This window comes from Colletotrichum fioriniae (genome assembly GCF_027942845.1).
Source record: "Colletotrichum fioriniae strain IMI 355084 chromosome Unknown scaffold_12, whole genome shotgun sequence".
Taxonomy (NCBI): domain Eukaryota; kingdom Fungi; phylum Ascomycota; class Sordariomycetes; order Glomerellales; family Glomerellaceae; genus Colletotrichum; species Colletotrichum fioriniae.
In genome coordinates, this window is record NW_027076848.1 from 94615 (window position 1) to 112436 (window position 17822).

The window sequence follows — 17822 nt, forward strand, 5'->3', positions numbered from 1 at the left end:
ATACCTTCCTTTCCCCTCCAAATCACCTCTTCTCTCTCTTCTTCAACTTGCAGTCAACTGGACTATCCGCCAGCATGTCTCAAGCTCAGGAGCAATTCCCCAAGCACCAGCCTCTCCTCACGGAGGTGTCGGAGAAGCTGGCGGCTGCTCGCAACCTCGTTCACAAGTCCATTTCCGCAGTCCCACCACACCCTGAGCCAGTTCCAGGTACCGCTGCGCAGCAGGCTGAACCAACAAATCTTCTGCAGGATATTAAGAAGCTCGGCTTCCAGGACTTTGAGACCTTGGCCGAGTTCGGCATCACTGCTGTGCAAGGCAAGATCGACGACAATGAGTTGCTCTTGGAGCATCTCATCCAGCTTTTTGCCAAGTTGCCTCGTGGCACTGTCAAGGGCAAGAAGCTCGAGTATGGCTTGATCAACCAGCTTTGGAATGGTATCGACCATCCGCCTATGACGACTATGGACGAGAAGTTCAAGTATCGTGCAGCCGACGGCTCCAACAACAACATCCACAGCCCGGCTATGGGCGCTGCTGGCACAGCATATGCTCGGTCAGCTCCGGCAATCACCTATCAAACTCCCAACCAGCCGGATCCCAGTCTTCTGTTTGACATGCTCTTTGCTAGAGGCGAGGAGTTCAAGCCTCACCCCAACAAAATCTCAAGCTTCCTCTTTTACCTTGCAACCATCATCACTCATGATATCTTCCAGACTGTAAGACACTACCCCTCGCACTGGTTCAACTCGGGTTGCTAACCGAATGCATGATAGGACGGCCTCAGTGGTATCAACAGGACGTCCTCTTACCTCGACCTTTCTCCTCTCTATGGTCGCAACCAAGAAGAGCAAGATCAAGTTAGGACAAAGCTGGATGGCAGACTCAAGCCTGACTCGTTCTCTTCCAAGAGAGTCCTTGGTTTCCCTCCCGGTGTCGGTGTTCTTTTGATGATGTTCAACCGCTTCCACAATTATATCGTTACACAGCTTGCAAGGTGAGTTGATCCATTCTGCAGCTGGACTTGTACTAATGAACTACAGCATCAACGAGAACAACCGGTTCAACAGACCTACCGGCGATGCCATCGACCCCAAGGCCGAGGCCCCAAAAAAGCCAGCAGAGCCGGAGGGAGCCGTTCCAGTCGGTCATCCAAAGTACCTCGATTACACTGAATCCCCAGCCTACAAGGAATACACGAACACTCCCGAGTACAAGCAATGGGCCAACTGGACTGCTTGGGTCAAATTTGACAATGACCTTTTCCAAACAGCGCGTCTCATCACTTGCGGTCTCTACGTCAGCATCGTCCTCCGCGACTACGTCCGTACCATCTTGAACATGAACCGCTCGCCTTCAAGCTGGGCTTTGGATCCCCGTACCAATGAGGGCAAGAGCATCCTCAGAGCCGAGACCCCTGAGGGTACCGGAAACCAGGTCTCTGTCGAGTTCAACCTCATCTACAGATGGCATTGCACCATTTCCCCCAAGGATGCCAAATGGACCGAAAAGGCGTTCCGCGAGCAACTTAAGATCAAGGGAGTGACTAAGGATATCAAGGACTACAGTCTTATGGAGTTCGGCCACGCTGTGAGGGACTGGGAGGGACGTATCAGTAATGACCCCCTCGAGCGTGACTTCGCCGGCCTGAAGCGTGGCAAGGATAGTGCCTACCGCGAAGAGGATTTGGTCAAGATCTTCAAGGAGTCCGTTGAGGATGTTGCTGGCTCTTACGGCGCGAACAGAATTCCCGAGATCATGAAGCCGATCGAGGTGCTCGGTATGATGAACGCGCGAAAGTGGAATGTTGCCACCCTCAACGAATTCCGTGATCACTTCGGCCTCACCAGACATCCGACATTCGAGGATATCAACCCGGACCCCGAAGTCGTCAAGAAGCTGCGATACCTCTATGGTACTCCAGACCAGGTTGAGCTGTATCCTGGATTGGTTGCTGAGAAGGCCAAGGAGCCCATGTCCCCAGGAAGTGGTTTGTGTGGCGGCTTTACCATGACCAGAGCTATCTTGTCTGACGCCGTTGCCCTGGTTCGTGGCGACCGATTCTACACCATTGACTACACGCCAAAGAACCTGACCAACTGGGGGTACGTTTTCTCTTTTTTTTCTCTGTCGCGCAGATGCAGCCAAACAGCCACTGACTTTTGAACAGTTTCAACCAGTGCAGCTACGATCACAACGTTGACCAGAGCCATGTTCTGTACAAGCTGGTGTTCCGCGCTTTCCCCAACTCATTTGAGCAGAACAGCGTCTACGCCCACTTCCCTCTCACGGTGCCCTCCGAGAATAAGAAGATTCTCGAGGACATCAACAGGGCCTACCTCTACTCCTGGAAGGAGCCAGTCACCAAGCGCAGCATGATTCCCATTTTCTCTCACAAGGCTGTCAGCGAGATTCTGTACAACCAGACAGACTTCAAAGTTGTCTGGGGCGATGCCATCCGTCACCTGGTCGCTCAGCCTGGCAAGGAGCACGGCAAGGACTTTTGCCTGGCGGGTGATGGCAAGGCCAACACACAGAACCGCACACTGGTCAGAAAGGCTTTGATCACGGGTCCTTGGGAGAAGGAAGTTTTTAAGTGGTACACTCACACGACGCCGCGGTTACTGAAGCAGAACAGCTTCGCCATCAGGAAGGGCGTCAGGGAAGTTGACCTTGTTCGAGACGTCATCAACCTGACAAACACACGATTCAATGCCGCCCTCTTCCACCTGCCCATCAAGAATGAGGACTCGCCATGGGGTGTTTACACTGACCAGGAGTTGTATGTGGTTGTCGCCACTCTTTTCCAGTCTGTTTTCCTGGATGCCGACATTGGCAACAGCTTCAAGTTGCGGACGATCGCGCGAGAGCTCGGCCAAGGCTTGGGCAAGCTCATGAGCCTCATCTGCCTGACCATCTCGAAGGCTGGCTTGATCACGGACATTGTCGCCAAGATCAGAGAGGGAGAATCCTCGCTTCCCACCTTTGGAAACCATCTCATTGAGCGCCTTCTTGCTGACGGCAAGGATATTGAAGAGGTCGTCTGGGGCACCATCATGCCTGTCGTCACCGCCAATGTTACGAACCAGTCGCAAGTCATGGCTCTTTGCATCGACTACTACCTCGGCGAGGGCCACGACCACCTGAAGACTCTTTACAAGCTGGCTCATGAGGACACTCCTGAGGCGGATGAGAAGTTGATGAAGTAGTAAGTCCAAACCCAACACTTTCTTCATGTTGAAAGCTCCTCTAACTTTGTCTCAGCATGCTCGAGGGTTGCAGACTCCGTGGCACCGTCGCCGTTTACCGTGAGGCCGTTACTACCCAGGTCATTACCGACTACGCTCCTTGCTTACTCGACCCCAATGACCCGACCTCGCGCACGCCCAAGATCAACGACGATATCGACGGGACCAAGTACGAAGTCAAGATCCCCAAGGGTCAAAAGGTCCTGTGCAACCTGATGACGGCCGGCCGCGACCCGACTATCTTCGAGGCCCCTAACGAAGTGCGCCTCGACCGCCCTCTCGAGTCCTACGTCCACTACGGTCTCGGCCCCCATTGGTGTGCTGGTAAGGAGATCAGCCGTGTGGCGCAGACGAGTCTATTCAAGCAGATTGTCGGACTCAAGGGACTGAGGAGAGCCGACAAGACGTCCACCGGGAACGGAGGACGTGGTAAGCTCAAGAACATGCCTGCCGGTGCTTGGCCCGGCCAGGTTGGTCTCCCTGTTGGCAGCAACCAGAACGGCGCCGGCAAGAAGGATGAGCCCTGGCTGGGCCTGCGTACCTTCATGACGGCTGATCAGAGCTCATACTGGCCTGTGCCGACGACGATGAGAATCGAGTGGGACGAGTAAGAATGGAAAATTGTTGAGTTAATATGTACGAAAACGGGGTGTAGGATTATTCATGATGGAGTACTGTACAAGACTGGGTAACGATTACTTGGGTTTAATCAAAGATTTCTTAGTTGGCTTTCCATCCTTATAACAAGTCGCAGCTGGATTATCGAGACTTTGGCTGGTGCTTAAAGAGACAATGGACTAATGGCGTAAACAATCTAAGCAATAGAAACAACTGAGCCTGTCTAGTTCAAAAGTTCGGATGAGGATTTTCGTTTGAGTTACACAATCAATAGGATCATCTAAGATACTTAGTCAATCAAAAGTGAAGTTCGGATATACCAAGCGAAGCCTTAGCTCCCGATCCTCCCCTTGGTGTAGTTGGTTCATCACGTTCGACTGTAATGGTTACATTGTCATCGAAAGGTCTCTAGTTCGATTCTGGAAGGGGAGAAGAAACTCTATTTTTGCTTTTCGTGCCGACGGGCTATCCATGTGTTCCGTTAAACTCATTTCCCGTATATCGCCGATAACGGATGGATGCCTCAGCACCATCACCACTATCATTCAAATGACAACTAAGTACTGTAGGCTTCTTATGTTGATGACGAGCTCATTCTGTCGCGATTAACATATACTCTGTCTTTTAATTGTCATCGCGACTAGCATCGGTAGCACTTGGAGAAACGTGGAGAGTGTCTTTACATTATCATGGACATACCAGCCGCAGCCAATGCCCTCGGCACACTTGGGGCAGTAAGTACCTAATTCATCCCATCATCACGACATGTAGAGATGGAATTCAACTCACACTTCACAGGTCTGCTGGTCTATTCAGGTGCGTCTTGTTCACTCTCAATTCTGAGTCAATAGTTCTGACGGTTGACCGTTGCCTAGCTCATCCCACAAATTGTCATCAACTACAGGCGCCATAATGCCACCGGTCTGCAGCCCTCGATGATGATGCTTTGGGCATGGGCCGGCGTTCCACTAGGTGTCTACAACATCGTCGAAGACTTCAACATTGCCCTACAGATTCAGCCCCAGATCCTCACGTTTCTGAGTCTCGCTACTTGGATTCAGTGCTTTTACTACCAAAGAGTACCATTTTCCTCATGCTTGCCGCAACTCGCCTATCTAACTGACATCGCATCCAGAACTGGTCCATCCTCCGCTCTCTCGCCGTTGTAGCCCCCATCGCAGCCGCTATGGCCGGCATCCAAGTCGCTCTCATCATCGGCCTTCGCATCGTCAAGGCCCGCGGCACAGAATGGCCCATGATCCTAATGGCCTCGCTTTCCGCTGCCCTGCTGGCCGCCGGGGTACTCCGGCACTACTGGGACATCTACCTCCACCGCACCGTGCGCGGCATATCCTTCATCTTTGTCGGCATCGACGCCGCGGGGGACGTGTTCTCTCTCGCGTCCCTCTTTTTCCAGCGCCGGCTTGATGTGCTGGGGGTCGTCATCTATGCGACTGAGTTTGTGCTCTGGTGCGGGGTGTTTGCGTGTGGCGGGTACTTTAACTTGTTGCCCTGGGCGAGGAAGAGGTTGCGGGCGAGGGAAGAGGCTGGGAGGTCGAGTGAGGAGGAGACGCCAGGCTCAGATGTTGTGGCTGGCGGCATTGCTTTGCATGATTTGCCTTCTTCGACGTCTGTTTTCCGGACTGCGTCCGGCGACGATTCTGGGCTCAGATCTAGGGCGGTCGCATCGCTGTAAGCCCGGAGGACCGACTGGGACATCCAGCGCGACGCCTTTCATGGAAAGTCGAAAGAAAGGCAATTCCTCGCCAGCTCGACAGGCATAAGAGATGTCAATGCCATCAATGTCCAGGTGGAGCGCCGGCTTTGGGGCACACCAAATCCTAGCTTCTTGAAAGAGGCCGTATTCATTTGGTCTAGCAAGAGATGTCATTCTTGGTTGGGACCTAGCCCGGCCTCTCCCGAACACGGTACTCTGGGCCGCTGAGCGGAAGCCAGAATGGGGTACATCACTGGGGTTCTTAAGACAAGTCCCAAATAGGTCAGCACGAGCTTTGATATCATTGCAGTGTAGCATGATAGTACTACTGGTTCCTGTAGTATGTTCACTCGTCATTAATCATTGTGTCTACCTTGAGCAATGCCTATTTGCTTTCCCGTCTTGAGTTCTATACCTACACAGCGTGGATTATCCTACGAATCGAATGCTTGAACCCCGACTTTGCAGGCTCGTACACCTCTTCTTGTGCCTTCTCGTGGCGGATTGACGCAAATTCCGTTTCAAAGTCCATCTCACTTGCTGGAATCACTCGGGACTTGAGGTAGAACTTAAAGAAGATGTACAGGACTAGACAGAGCATTAGACTATGATCACGATGTTGATGAAAGGAACAGGCAACTCACTTGCAAAGATGAAGACATTGAGATAGCATGTCAAGAACCCCGAGGCGGTAAAGTTCCCGGTTGTGAAGACGTCGAAGCCTGGATGATGGTGTGAGTTGGGAATGACTCAAGGTACTGCAATAGTAACATGAATAGATGTAGAGACTTACCTGAAAAGAAGACAACAAGGACAACCATCACCAAGGTTACCCATGATATGTAGGGTTGACCAGGAACCTTGTATGGAAGCTCTGTTTAAAGGTGTAAGCTTGGCATGCATAGTGGACGGCCATCACGAAGGGTCTCTTACCATTCCGAGAGTAGCCTTGTGCCTTGAGCCCAGCGAAGAACCGGAGATACGTGATCTCAATCACGATCCAACCGATTAGACCGGCAACCGTTGTAATGTTGACAAACCAGCCAAAGACGACAGAGGTGTTGTTGGCCACATTGAGATAGACAAGCGGCATGAGGACGCAGGTCAGCCCCACCGCGTAGTGAGGTGTCCCGAACCTGTTACAGCGCTGAAGGATCCTGGGCGCGTGGCCATCGCAACTGAGGCCGTAGAGGGTTCGAGACGCGATGAAGACGCAGGCGGAACCGCTGCTAATGGCTGAAGTGCAGACCACAGCGTTGATGATTGACGGCAACACCGAGACACCGGAGCGGGTGAAGGCGATGACGAAGGGAGACTGCTGGGCGGTTCCGGTCGAGATGCTGAGTGATGGGTCATTGGATGGCCTAGATTTTCATCAGAAAGACCCTCAAGTAGCGTTCTTCCGTAGATATGAGCTTCTTACACGATCATTCCCACGATCAAAATGCTAAGAACGTAGAAGAAAAACACGCGGAAGAAAGTCTTCCTCGTGGCTGCCGGGATGATCCTCCTCGGCTGGCGAGTCTCAGAACCAGAAATCGCGACAACTTGAATGTTGCCGTAGCTAAAGGCTGCCGAGAGCAGGACTTTCCAGAAAGCCAGAAAGTTGCCAGATGAGCCTGTGACCAGGTAGCTGTTGAAAGCCCCAGGATCCTGCCAATATCGGAAGCCTATGCGATCGCCGTTAGGTCCTCCACCAAGATCAATAACCAGGCCGCCAATGATGAGGCCGATGATGGTCATGATCTTCAGAGAAGCGAACACGACTTCGGTCTGTCGAATTTGTAAGTCAAAGAGCTCCTTGCGGTGAAGAGGGGTATCTTACTTCACCGTATAGTCGGACGCCGCAGAAGTTGACTGTGATGATGAAGACTAGAAAGATTGTGATCCAAACCCCGGGGTTCACGGATGTGTTCCAGAACTGAATCAAAGTTGCAGCGGCACTGATCTCAGCAGGAACGGAAATCGACATGGTGTACCCTATTCCCAAGTCAACACTCTACAACTAAGAAAGTAGCCATGCACTTCAACTTACAGAAGTTCCAACCAGTGGCTGCACCGAGCGCTGGCTCAACAAACTTTGTCGCATGTCGAATAAAACCACCAGTCGACGGCATGAAGGACGTGATCTCCCCAGTCGTGTACGAGACGCCGGCGGTGACGAGCCCCATAACGATGTAAGCCAGAAGTGCCCCGGCGGGGCCTGCTGTGGCAATGGTTGTACCGGAACTGAGAAACAACCCCGTTCCCTTGGTTCAGTGTTAGACGACAGACCATTTCAACGAATATGCCATGCTGGATAGACTCACGATCATTCCCGCGATTGCAATCATGTTGATATGCCGGGACTCCAAGTCCCGCCTGATCCCCTCGCCATCTCCGGGAATCGAGGCGCTCTGGCCGGAGCCGGAGTCCACTTCGGGAGTTGCACCAATAGTGGTCTCGTCCTTTTCCTTCCCCTCCATGATGAAGGAGTTGAACGCGATTAGGAGGGTCTTTAGGGCTCAAACAAAATGGCCACATATATCCGTTGTAGCTTACGGATGCATCTCGTTGCGACTTCATCCGAGTCACTGAGTGGGTTAATCAACATTAATGAATAACACCAGTGCAAGCACCCAAAATCGGTCCTGATAACGCCCCCCGGAGCTGCCATTCAGGGTCATAGGATAGGCGCAACTCCGCAGCCAATCGGGCACTGGGTCGATGTTAATGATCGACTTTAACTCGCCGGTGCCGGGATCAAGCTTCGGCTTGAGACGCCGGTTGATAAGCTCCGGTGCTTGTGAGTGCGGGGATAGAACGGCTTCAAAGATTGGATAAAAAGCCTGGAGAACGCGATCCATGCCTCGACAGCCCGGTCGAAGGGCATCCGACGATAAGACTCTAACTAGGTCAAGCATTATGACATCCACTTCGTCTTCAAGTCCCGAGGACGCCTTCCAGTTATTCGACCTGCGGGTTGAGGTCGTCTGTCCTCCAGGCAAGAGGATCATGTGTGGCGCCAAAGAAGGGGATTACTTCACGCTGAAAGGCGAGATGTTGTATCTGCCACCAGACCAAGGCATTAGCATATACAGCTTGTGTACGTTGAATACCAACTCGTATCTACTCCAAAGTCACAGTTGCTGATTCTCAATAACAGCATCGGTGCTACCCCTACTCGCTGCAAAGCAACGCGTAACTGCCAAGAACGACTGGATGACGACCGATGCGTTGATCGCATGCCCGGATCCCTGCTGTCCTTCCCAACTGAAGATTGTCCGAGAAGGCATCAGAACGTTCCGTCACTCAGAAACCACTGCCGTTCCTTTGAACAACATCGATGCGCCTAAGTAGAAGGCTTACAGAGACCCGTGTACTCTACCCCACCGTGGACTTGGCCATGTTTAAGCAAAAAACACACCATCCTGAGCATTAAACCCAGCTTCAGCCATAAGTTCAACCCAGGTTTCATCGTCTGCAAAGTCCAAATTCAGTGCGCCTTCCGCCTGGGTAAAAGCTCGGCCTGGGGCCGCGGTATATCCGATTTCGCGCGACGTGACCCGCTCGTCAGCCCGAAGCTGGTCGTGAGGCTCTGGAAGAGCCGTTGCCGTCGACGCCTCGGCCGAGGGCTTGGAGATTCTAGCCGATATGTTATCGAGAAACCTTGATTGGAGTGCGCAGCTCGAGCCCGGCGGTGCAGCTTGCTGGGAGAAAACCAAGGCTGCGCCCGAGATTGCACTTTGAATGGCTGGTTGAATTTGGCTTGCGATGGAGTGCGACGTAGATAACATGAGCTAGATACCAGTCAGGCTTCAAATAAAGAAGACAAGTAGAAAGTTTCAAAACGGTCTTACCTTGATCAAGAATGCTGCACTATAGGCAGTCATCACATGAACAGAGTCCTGGGCAAAGTAAAGCCAAGAGGAGTGACGGCAGATGAGATGCAGCATCTCCAGGGCACTTGAGTAGCTGACCCAAAGAGCCTCCATATGGTACGTCATGTGCTGGTCCGACTGTGCCAAGATGTCCTGTAATGGCAAAGAGAACAGCTGCAACCTGAGATGTGTGCCATAGAACTGGATCAAAAAAGGATGGCAGCTGTCTGAGACTTGAAAGCTTTAGCCAGCTAACTTCCAAGGGGCGGATTTGGGGCATACCTGTATCTGCTACGCTGAGCCACCTCGACTCCCATTCCTCGACTCTGCTCTTGATGATTGCAAGGAGAGATTCTAGGCTGTGTAACTGCCTTGCGCGAACTCGACTTGACCTTGGTCCTAGTAGCCGAAAGACCTCCGAACTCAACAGTCGTAGTGTTACCAGGGCACCGAGCAGGCGGTCGCCAGGAGTGGCCCTTGCATCTTTACACCATGGCTCAATAGATTCGATGAACTCGCTTCGTTCGATCATCCATGGCTTTCCGGTCTGTAGGCTCATGCTACGCCCTATTAGCCTTCGGGCCACCAGTTTCACCTAGTCTTGGTCTCCATCTTACCTTCGATCGTAAACAAACAGAATCAGCCAAGTTCTTTCGATATTCCTAGCTTGACGTCTCTCCAAATCCGTGGTCGCGCTCGATTGCGAAGAATAAGGAGCGAGCCGATGCCAGCCCAGTTCCATGCCCATTCTAATCACATATCCTAAGAGCATCCAGGCACGCGTGTCTTCAGACTCTTTCCAATAGGTCAAAATCATCACCGCTTGAGCAGTCTCAACTGACTTGGTCCCTTTCCTAAAAGTGGAGGCAAGAATATCATCTGCATGGTCGCGGAGTTTCCTGTATAAAGCAGGATTAAATGCTTTTGCGGCTGCGGCTAGGATTGCCGTGAGAAGGAATGAAGAATCTCGTCGGATCCGGCTGAAGGTGTGCAGGTACGGGTCCAATTGACTTATGTATGGATTGAGAGATTCCATGAAACTGTTCTCGGATTACTATTTCGTCTTCCTGTGGCGAGAGTGGAAATGAGAAGCTAGGAACAGGCATGGAATAGGTGCGTTGGCATTCAGGGACTCACTTTTCGAATAGGGACGAAGCGATGGACGAATTGAGGAGACCAAGCTGAACTGGATCATCTGCAGGGATCCACGACTCTTCTTGTTGTAGCTCTGAAGTGGTTGATTCTGAAGCATTCAGTATGCTCCCAAGTGAAAAACTGCCGCGAGTGGCTGCACGATTGAAGAGCCCAGCAGGCTGCAGGCTTCCATTGCTCCAATCTGGACTTCGTTGAATTACCTGCGTCTGTCCACTTCTCTCTTCAACCTGTCTTTGTTGTACTGGCTGGGAAGAAGTGGCTGTTGCCGTTGGGGCTTGGGCTTTGCGTTTGGAAGTAATTCTTTCAATTGTTAACTTATATATCACTGTCGCTTCAGATGGTACGCACCGAGTCCCTGGTTTTCTTCCCCGGCGGTGATCTTGGAAGATGCACTTTAATGACTTCCGGGTACACCGATCACAAATCGTCTCATCACCCGTAGTGATGCATTTCATTTTGACACTCCTGCATTGAAGGCATGCTTTGGAACTAGTCGAAGTCATGTCTGTCAGTCGGGGAAGGCGTTACTGGCATCACAGACCGCTGAATCTTACACGGGCTTGAGGGATGGCGATGCTCGGGCATGCTCCATCGTGCATGCTGCTTTACTGTTGGTAGATTGCCGGCCACCAGCCCTGCAATCCACACTAAGGATGGCCGTCAGTTGGACATGATAAGGTTAAGGGAGGGAATTCGCCGGCTTCGGGGGTGCTATGAATCCTCGGATTTCTTTCCCTATCTTCACCCACTTTTCTCCCCACCGTTCCCTGTGGTCTGGCGTGGGTAAAGATAACCGAGTAATGAGCCGGCAAGCTACCGTCAGACTCGTTGGTCGCCGATGGCTTCGGATAGTTGAGATGAATGCCGGCGGGTGCTAGCTCGAAAACAGGGTTCAGCTTGTAGCCCTGTAGCGGCATCGTCCATTTTGTTGTACACATGCAAGCCGTCAAAACTGAAGGCTGAAGATAGGACTTCGATCTTGCAAAAAGACATTCAGGAATCATAGTCTCTTACTTTCTGAAAGACAAAAAAAAAAAAACGAAATGGCGGCGAATGCAGAGGGCCAAAGCGCCAAGACGGCGCACGTCAACATGATGACGGACACCATCATCACAAACCTCCCCGCTGAGAACCTACGGGTGATCATGCGCTCGCTGTTGGCCACGCACCCGGACATTACCACAACTTTCGAGGCCGAAACGCGAACTTATGTCAGAGATGTAGCTTTACCGTCAGCTCAAGGAGAGTTGTCTTCGGAAGCAACTTTGAGAAAGACTCAGGCGACAATTCGTTGCATGTTAGGATGCGGGCTCAGTCTTGAGAGCATTTCGCTCATGACCAGGGTAGTCAGGGGCGGCATCAAGCTTCTCGTCGATCCAGAGACTACCAAAGAGGAAACAACTGCTGTTCTTGCATCCGTTGATGGCGATATTGTTCAAATTATGACCGCCGTTGAGAAAAGGCTGCTCGCTGCTGCGCGCGAAAATCTCCAAGACGACGAGCGCGACGCCGTGACCAATCTCCACGAGGCCCTTATCGAGTGCAGAGCCATCATAGAAGAGAAGGAATTGGAATATCCCTACACAAGAGCACTTTTCGCGACTTCAATGCTTCTTGGAGTGCCACTTCCAGTCTTCGATATGCCTTCAATCGGTTCATCGGGTCTGGGTGCATCCCTTCCAGGCTCTGTAGATGCGAAGGAGTTGTTTGAGATGAACAGCTTTAGACTGCCTAGATTATTCACCGGACTTTGGCAAATGTCTAGTCCATCTTGGGGCTCGGCCCCTACATCCAAGATCATTGCCCAGTTCTCCAAGCACATGGAAGCAGGCCTTACAGCTTTCGATATGGCGGACCATTACGGTGATGCAGAAATCATCTTTGTAAGTCTCATCATGGTGTTCTTCCCCTCAAAGAGTCTTGCTAATCGAGTCAGGGTCGTTTCCGTTCGTCGTATCCCTTCAGCGACTTGACGTTCGCAGCGACCAAGTACTGTGTCTTCAACCCAATGACCGTGACGCGTGCCGCCGTGCAAGCCAACGTCGCTGAAAGGTGCCGAAGATTGCAGACAGACAAGCTCGACTTGCTCCAATTCCATTGGCAATTTGTGAGTACTAAGCCGTTCAGACTTGTCCGATTTCCCAGGCATCACAAGCTGATGTTTCTTGACAGTATGAAGACCCTCAGTACGTAAAGGCGTTGCGCTTTCTCGAAGAAGACCCGCGCGTCAAGACCCTGGGGCTTTGCAACTTTGACACCGAGCATATGCAAGTCGCCATTGATAGAGGCATCAAAATTCACTCAAATCAAGTGCAGGTATGCTGGACCCCCGCCGATGAAAAAGGCGAGGGGCTGACATTGATGGCTTCTAGTTCTCATTGATCGATAGTAGACCCGAGGTCCGCATGGGCAAGGTCTGCCAGGAACATAATATCAAACTCCTGACTTACGGAACACTGGTAAGCTGAATGAAGGGACTGGTGTTACTAAGTCGCTTGAAGGCTGATGGCTGTTGATGTAGTGCGGTGGGTTCCTCGCTGAGAAGTGGCTAGGAAAAGGGCAGCCGGATCTCTACGACGAGGCGATTACGCCTAGCCAGCGCAAGTACTACGCTATGATCCGAAGCTGGGGAGGCTGGGATCTATTTCAAGATCTCTTGAAGGTGCTTAAGACGGTAGCATCAAGGTACGGCGTCAGCGTTTCCAACGTGGCCACTCGCTGGGTGTTGGACTTCCCCTATGTTGGTGCAGTCATTGTTGGCACTCGGATGGGCATCAGCGAGCGCGCGGATGAGAATCTGGCGAGTCTGGGATGGTCTCTAAGCCAGGAAGACCGAGAATTTATTGAAGACGTATTGAAGAGGAGTAGGAGGTTGGAGATGTTTGAGGCGATGGGAGACTGCGGAGGGGAGTATCGCTAGTACTCAGTTGTTGATACAGGTCTTACTAAGGACGAGAAGAGTCGTTGTAGCTACCACTTGTTTATTTATCCCTATTTATATGCGATCTATCTGATCGGTAGCCCTACATACGATGATGGTGTTTGGGCGGGAAGTACCTCAGTCGTCAATAGGTGAGGAAGGGGGGGGGGGGGGCACGAGAAAGGTGTCACCGTAAGATCATGAACGTGGCAAATGAAGGAGATATAGAAGTGATCACGTTCTGTAGAACAAAGTCCTAATTCATGGTATTCGATTAAGATGTCGAGTCATGCCTTGTTGATTCTAGTGTCATCATCAACCCTATCAACTCTCGGGGGAAAGGCTCTTCTAGCCTCGGCTCAACTCCACCACCTGTCTCTCCAGAATATTTCCCGCCGAGAATCCCGCGAGTATTTCATACTGACCGTCTACAAATATCCAATCCTCAGTCAACGCATCCCATACCTTGAGATCCTCAATCTTCACTAACAACTCCACAGCCTGGGTCTCCATCGCTTGGACCTCGACTTTTTGAAAAGCCCTGAGCAACTTTGGTGGCTCTTTCGCAGCATCCGGAAATCCAACATAAAGCTGAACGACCTCTTTGGCCTTGCTGTCTCCTTGATTCAACAAGGTCGTTCTGGCGACTACAGCGCTGTCATTTGATGATACCTCCAATCCGGATAGACTGAAGTTGGAATATGTCAAGCCATGTCCAAACGGGAACAAAGGTTCGATGCCGCTCTGGTCATAAGCCTTGTACCCCACATAGAGTCCTTCTTCGTAGGGCACTTCGATGTCGGTACTGATGCGTATGGTATCGTTGAGCCTCTTGGGGAAGGTCAAGGGTAACTTCCCGCTCGGGCTTACATCGCCGAATAGAAGACGCTCTAACGCAAGCCCGACCTGTTGGCCAGGATACCAAATCTCCATGACGCCTTCTACTTGCTCGATCCAAGGCATCAGAACTGCCGAGTTTGTGTTCAAGACCACAACGGTTTTGTTGGAGATACTGGCGAGCCGACTGATGATGGCGTCCTGGTCACCAGGTAGAGAGAGTCCAAGGCCGCTATCAGCCCCTTCAGATATCCGATCTGAGGCGAAGATGATGCTGATATCCGCCCACTCGGCCAGCTCATCGGCCTCTATGACTCGGGTCTGGGAGCCAATATCAACTCCAAGAGTGATTCCATATGCACCAGTAGACAAGGAGTATCCCATGTCGTATTTTAGCACAAGCTTGCACTGGGTTCCCGCCTCGAGATACGCTGCGCCTTGAATACAGTTTCCGAAATTAGCATAGGACATGTTGGCTATAAGCTTGTCATCCAAGTACAGCAGCGCGGTACCCTGACCATACATGGAGAAATGGTACATTCCTGTCGTATTTGGAAGAAAGACCGCTTCGTAAACAGCCGAGAAAACGTCCGGAAATGCTTGCCAAAGTTCTGACGGGTATGTAGCAATGGTGATGTTGGGCACGAATTCGGTGGTATTTATAGGTCCGGTGAAATCGGTTGTCTTGTAGTACGTCACGTTGACGCCTCCATCTCTGAACATGTTTGACGGAATTGTGGGAAACTGTCCAGTACCAGGGTACGCCAAGGAGTACTTGACTGTAATATTCTCTGCATCTCCTCGGCGCTTAATCGCATCGAAAGGTGCTTGAACGACCATGGTAGAGTCAATAACAAAGCCGCCGTGGTTTTCAGAGACTTGGTTCTCAGAAGTCGCCCCAATTCCGAAGACAGCAATCTTGGAATACTTGCTAGGAGAGAGAGGCAGGGCACTTTCGTCATTCTTCAGCAGGACGGCGCCCTCTTCAACCATTCGCTGCGCGAGATCCAGATGCTCCTGGGTACGCACATGGGCTGTTGAGTCACCAGTCACCGGATAGTCAACCTGTCCAAGCTTGAACATGTACCGCCAGACCCTTCGAACCATATCGTCAAGTCGCGCATGCGGTATCGATCCGTTGTTGATAGCTTCCACCAGTAGCTCGCCGTAGTAAGCAGGGAAGCCGTAACTATCCGTCAAGTCTCCGCCAGGCATTGAGATGTCGAGCCCAGCCATGACAGCAGCAACAGTGCTTCTTGTAGAGAAATACCAATCTGCGACCACAAACCCTTCAAACCCCCACTCCTGACGAAGAGTCTGGTCGAGGAGCCAGTCGTTTTCACAGGTGAAGAAGCCATTAAGTCGATTGTAGGAGCACATAACACTCGCTGCATCTGCCTCTTGTACACTGGCTTTGAAGGCCGGTAGATAAAGCTCATGCATCGTCCTCTTGTCAACCACTGCATCGACTGTTACCCACTCCGGGCCGTTGCCGAAACGATTTGTATCCTGGTTATACGCAGCGAAATGCTTCGGGCACGCCAGAGCTCCTTGACTTTGAATGCCCATCGTACCGGCGACCGCCATACGTGCGGTCAGCCAGGGGTCTTCGGACAGAGTTTCGGCAGCGCGAGCCCACAACGGAGAGCGAAGGATGTTGATGGTAGGCGCAAGGACAATATTGCGGCCTTTGCCCATGTGCTCTTGTGCGAGTGCCTGGCCAAACTCATACTGTATCGACGGGTCCCAGGAGCTTGCCGCGACAACCGGAGCTGGGAAAGCGGTCACATTATCGAGCGAGTTGCCGACTCCGGCAGGCCCATCGCCCATGCAGATACCGGGAATACCGAGAGATGAGTTTCCTTGAATGTGTCCGATGCAGGCGTTCACGCCGGTTCCATTATCTGTTAGCTATGGGACTGGAGTATCAGCATACGCTCTCTCATTGTGCACGGACAATGTGGAGTTGGAAGTCTGACTTCGGTATCGCCTTGAACCATGGCATACTTTTGGGTTTCATTGAGCTGGGTTATGAAAGAAAGGAGGCGTTCCTCGTAAGGAAGTGTCTTGTCGAGCCAGGGCTGGACCGCGGAGGCAGTTAATGCCAATGAGGCAGTCCGAAAAGCAGCAGTTACCCTCATCTTCATTCGCGTACACAATTCACGAGGGAGAATGAATCAACAAGATTCCTGCGAAATCATCCATAGGCGCTGGCACACTCTCATACTTGAGAACTCTTTATTGCGTCTCTATCTCGCATCTTATCACGTTACATCGCATATGATCACTTGATGAACTTCTTTCAAGTTTGTTCAGATACCTAGCCCTGCACCGGTCTTCAACGGATGATCCGGGGCAGTAGCAGAAGGCCGAGGTGAGTGTCCTTCTTCGCTCTTGAATGCCGGCGAAGAAGCAATTTCACCGATAAGCCCGTATCATTGTCAAGATACTCTAGAGATTGCAGTGCGGGGTACATAACTGGCAGATCAGAGAACGCCGAGATGACTTTGTGGGTCTGGTGATCAACAAACCCAGGGAAGAAATATATTTGGAGAGGAGACTCGACCCTGGTTAGTGGGATTAAAAGTACCTCTTGGTTGGCTGTCTGCTTCTTAAATGGGGGCTTTCCGGTCGCAGATCCCCGCTTCGGCTTCCAGGAGCCGGCTCCACGGCCGGACACCCGGGCTCAAGCCGAAAACTAATCGGCGGCGAAGAGGTTCCGTCTCGGAAGTAGCATTCTAGAAAACTGGAAGAACCACCCACGAGCTTCAGTTCATTCAGACCTCGGTACCAGGACTAGCGCTGTAACATCTTTTAGACAGGATGCTACGCTACTGACTTGCGAACCAAACATGGATAAAGCCCGCGAAAAGTATCGAGGCGAGACCGAGACGGGATTTGATATACCAGAAACGACACAGGATGCCCAAGAAACCAACAACAAACAGGAACAGGTTCCCTTTTTGGCCGTCTCGATGCGAAGGGGGCGCGGAGCTGAACAAGGCATGACAGGTTTGAATCTCGTAGACTGACACGATGGTGACAAGCGATGGCCGCTGGCACGAACACTTTGACGCGCCGTGCGTACGGTGCTGCAGATCCGGAATCCAGTCCATCGACTCATCCCTTCCCCTCTCGCGTTTCTAGCGCGGCAGAGTCGGCCGAAAGTCGGAAGTTTTCTCAACCACAGGCACTCTGATCGCTTCGTGTCTCCGTGGGAAATGTGGCCTGAGCCGCGCCTCGTTTCACCTGGACTCTGATACTCGTACAAAGATCTTTTCCCCCTCATTCTTCGCACCAAAGGTTCAGATTATTGAGTCTCCCTCCCTCTCCTGCAGACTACTGGGGAGGTTCTCTTGCCGAGACTCGAGACACATTGGCGCGGTTCGGCTACGATTACGGTTCTTGTTCCAGTCAATCTTCTTGCCCCAGCCACCCCCACGGCCGTAGAAGCTGTCGTGTAAGTGGTT

The 17822-nt window shown here is 51.8% G+C and overlaps 5 protein-coding genes and 1 non-coding gene across 6 annotated transcripts; 4 read left to right on the forward strand and 2 right to left on the reverse strand.

Moving 5' to 3' along the window:
- Positions 1-74: 74 nt before the first annotated feature.
- On the forward strand, positions 75-3856 carry N0V96_009224 (uncharacterized protein; the record flags this gene model as incomplete). The annotated part of the gene is made up of 5 exons (XM_053195856.2): positions 75-716; positions 774-994; positions 1041-2102; positions 2168-3205; positions 3262-3856. The coding sequence occupies 5 exons, from the start codon at positions 75-77 to the stop codon at positions 3854-3856; spliced, it is 3558 nt and encodes a 1185-aa protein (XP_053046589.2).
- Positions 3857-4207: 351 nt separating this feature from the next.
- On the forward strand, positions 4208-4295 carry N0V96_009225. The gene has a single exon. It is a non-coding gene; the product is annotated as a tRNA-Tyr (tRNA).
- A 257-nt stretch (positions 4296-4552) lies between these two features.
- N0V96_009226 (uncharacterized protein) lies at positions 4553-5559 on the forward strand (the record flags this gene model as incomplete). Its single annotated transcript, XM_053195857.1, has 4 exons — positions 4553-4597; positions 4662-4679; positions 4739-4942; positions 4999-5559. The coding sequence occupies 4 exons, from the start codon at positions 4553-4555 to the stop codon at positions 5557-5559; spliced, it is 828 nt and encodes a 275-aa protein (XP_053046590.1).
- A 436-nt stretch (positions 5560-5995) lies between these two features.
- On the reverse strand, positions 5996-8045 carry N0V96_009227 (uncharacterized protein; the record flags this gene model as incomplete). The annotated part of the gene is made up of 8 exons (XM_065758583.1): positions 5996-6168; positions 6225-6302; positions 6374-6454; positions 6514-6944; positions 7004-7353; positions 7406-7560; positions 7616-7829; positions 7890-8045. 8 exons carry the CDS (start codon positions 8043-8045, stop codon positions 5996-5998), a joined length of 1638 nt encoding a protein of 545 aa, XP_065612648.1.
- A 3593-nt stretch (positions 8046-11638) lies between these two features.
- On the forward strand, positions 11639-13515 carry N0V96_009228 (uncharacterized protein; the record flags this gene model as incomplete). The annotated part of the gene is made up of 6 exons (XM_065758584.1): positions 11639-11826; positions 11911-12478; positions 12532-12702; positions 12768-12911; positions 12968-13054; positions 13117-13515. The coding sequence occupies 6 exons, from the start codon at positions 11639-11641 to the stop codon at positions 13513-13515; spliced, it is 1557 nt and encodes a 518-aa protein (XP_065612649.1).
- Positions 13516-13863: 348 nt separating this feature from the next.
- N0V96_009229 (uncharacterized protein) lies at positions 13864-16182 on the reverse strand (the record flags this gene model as incomplete). Its single annotated transcript, XM_053195860.2, has 1 exon — positions 13864-16182. The coding sequence occupies one exon, from the start codon at positions 16180-16182 to the stop codon at positions 13864-13866; it is 2319 nt and encodes a 772-aa protein (XP_053046593.1).
- Positions 16183-17822: the final 1640 nt, after the last annotated feature.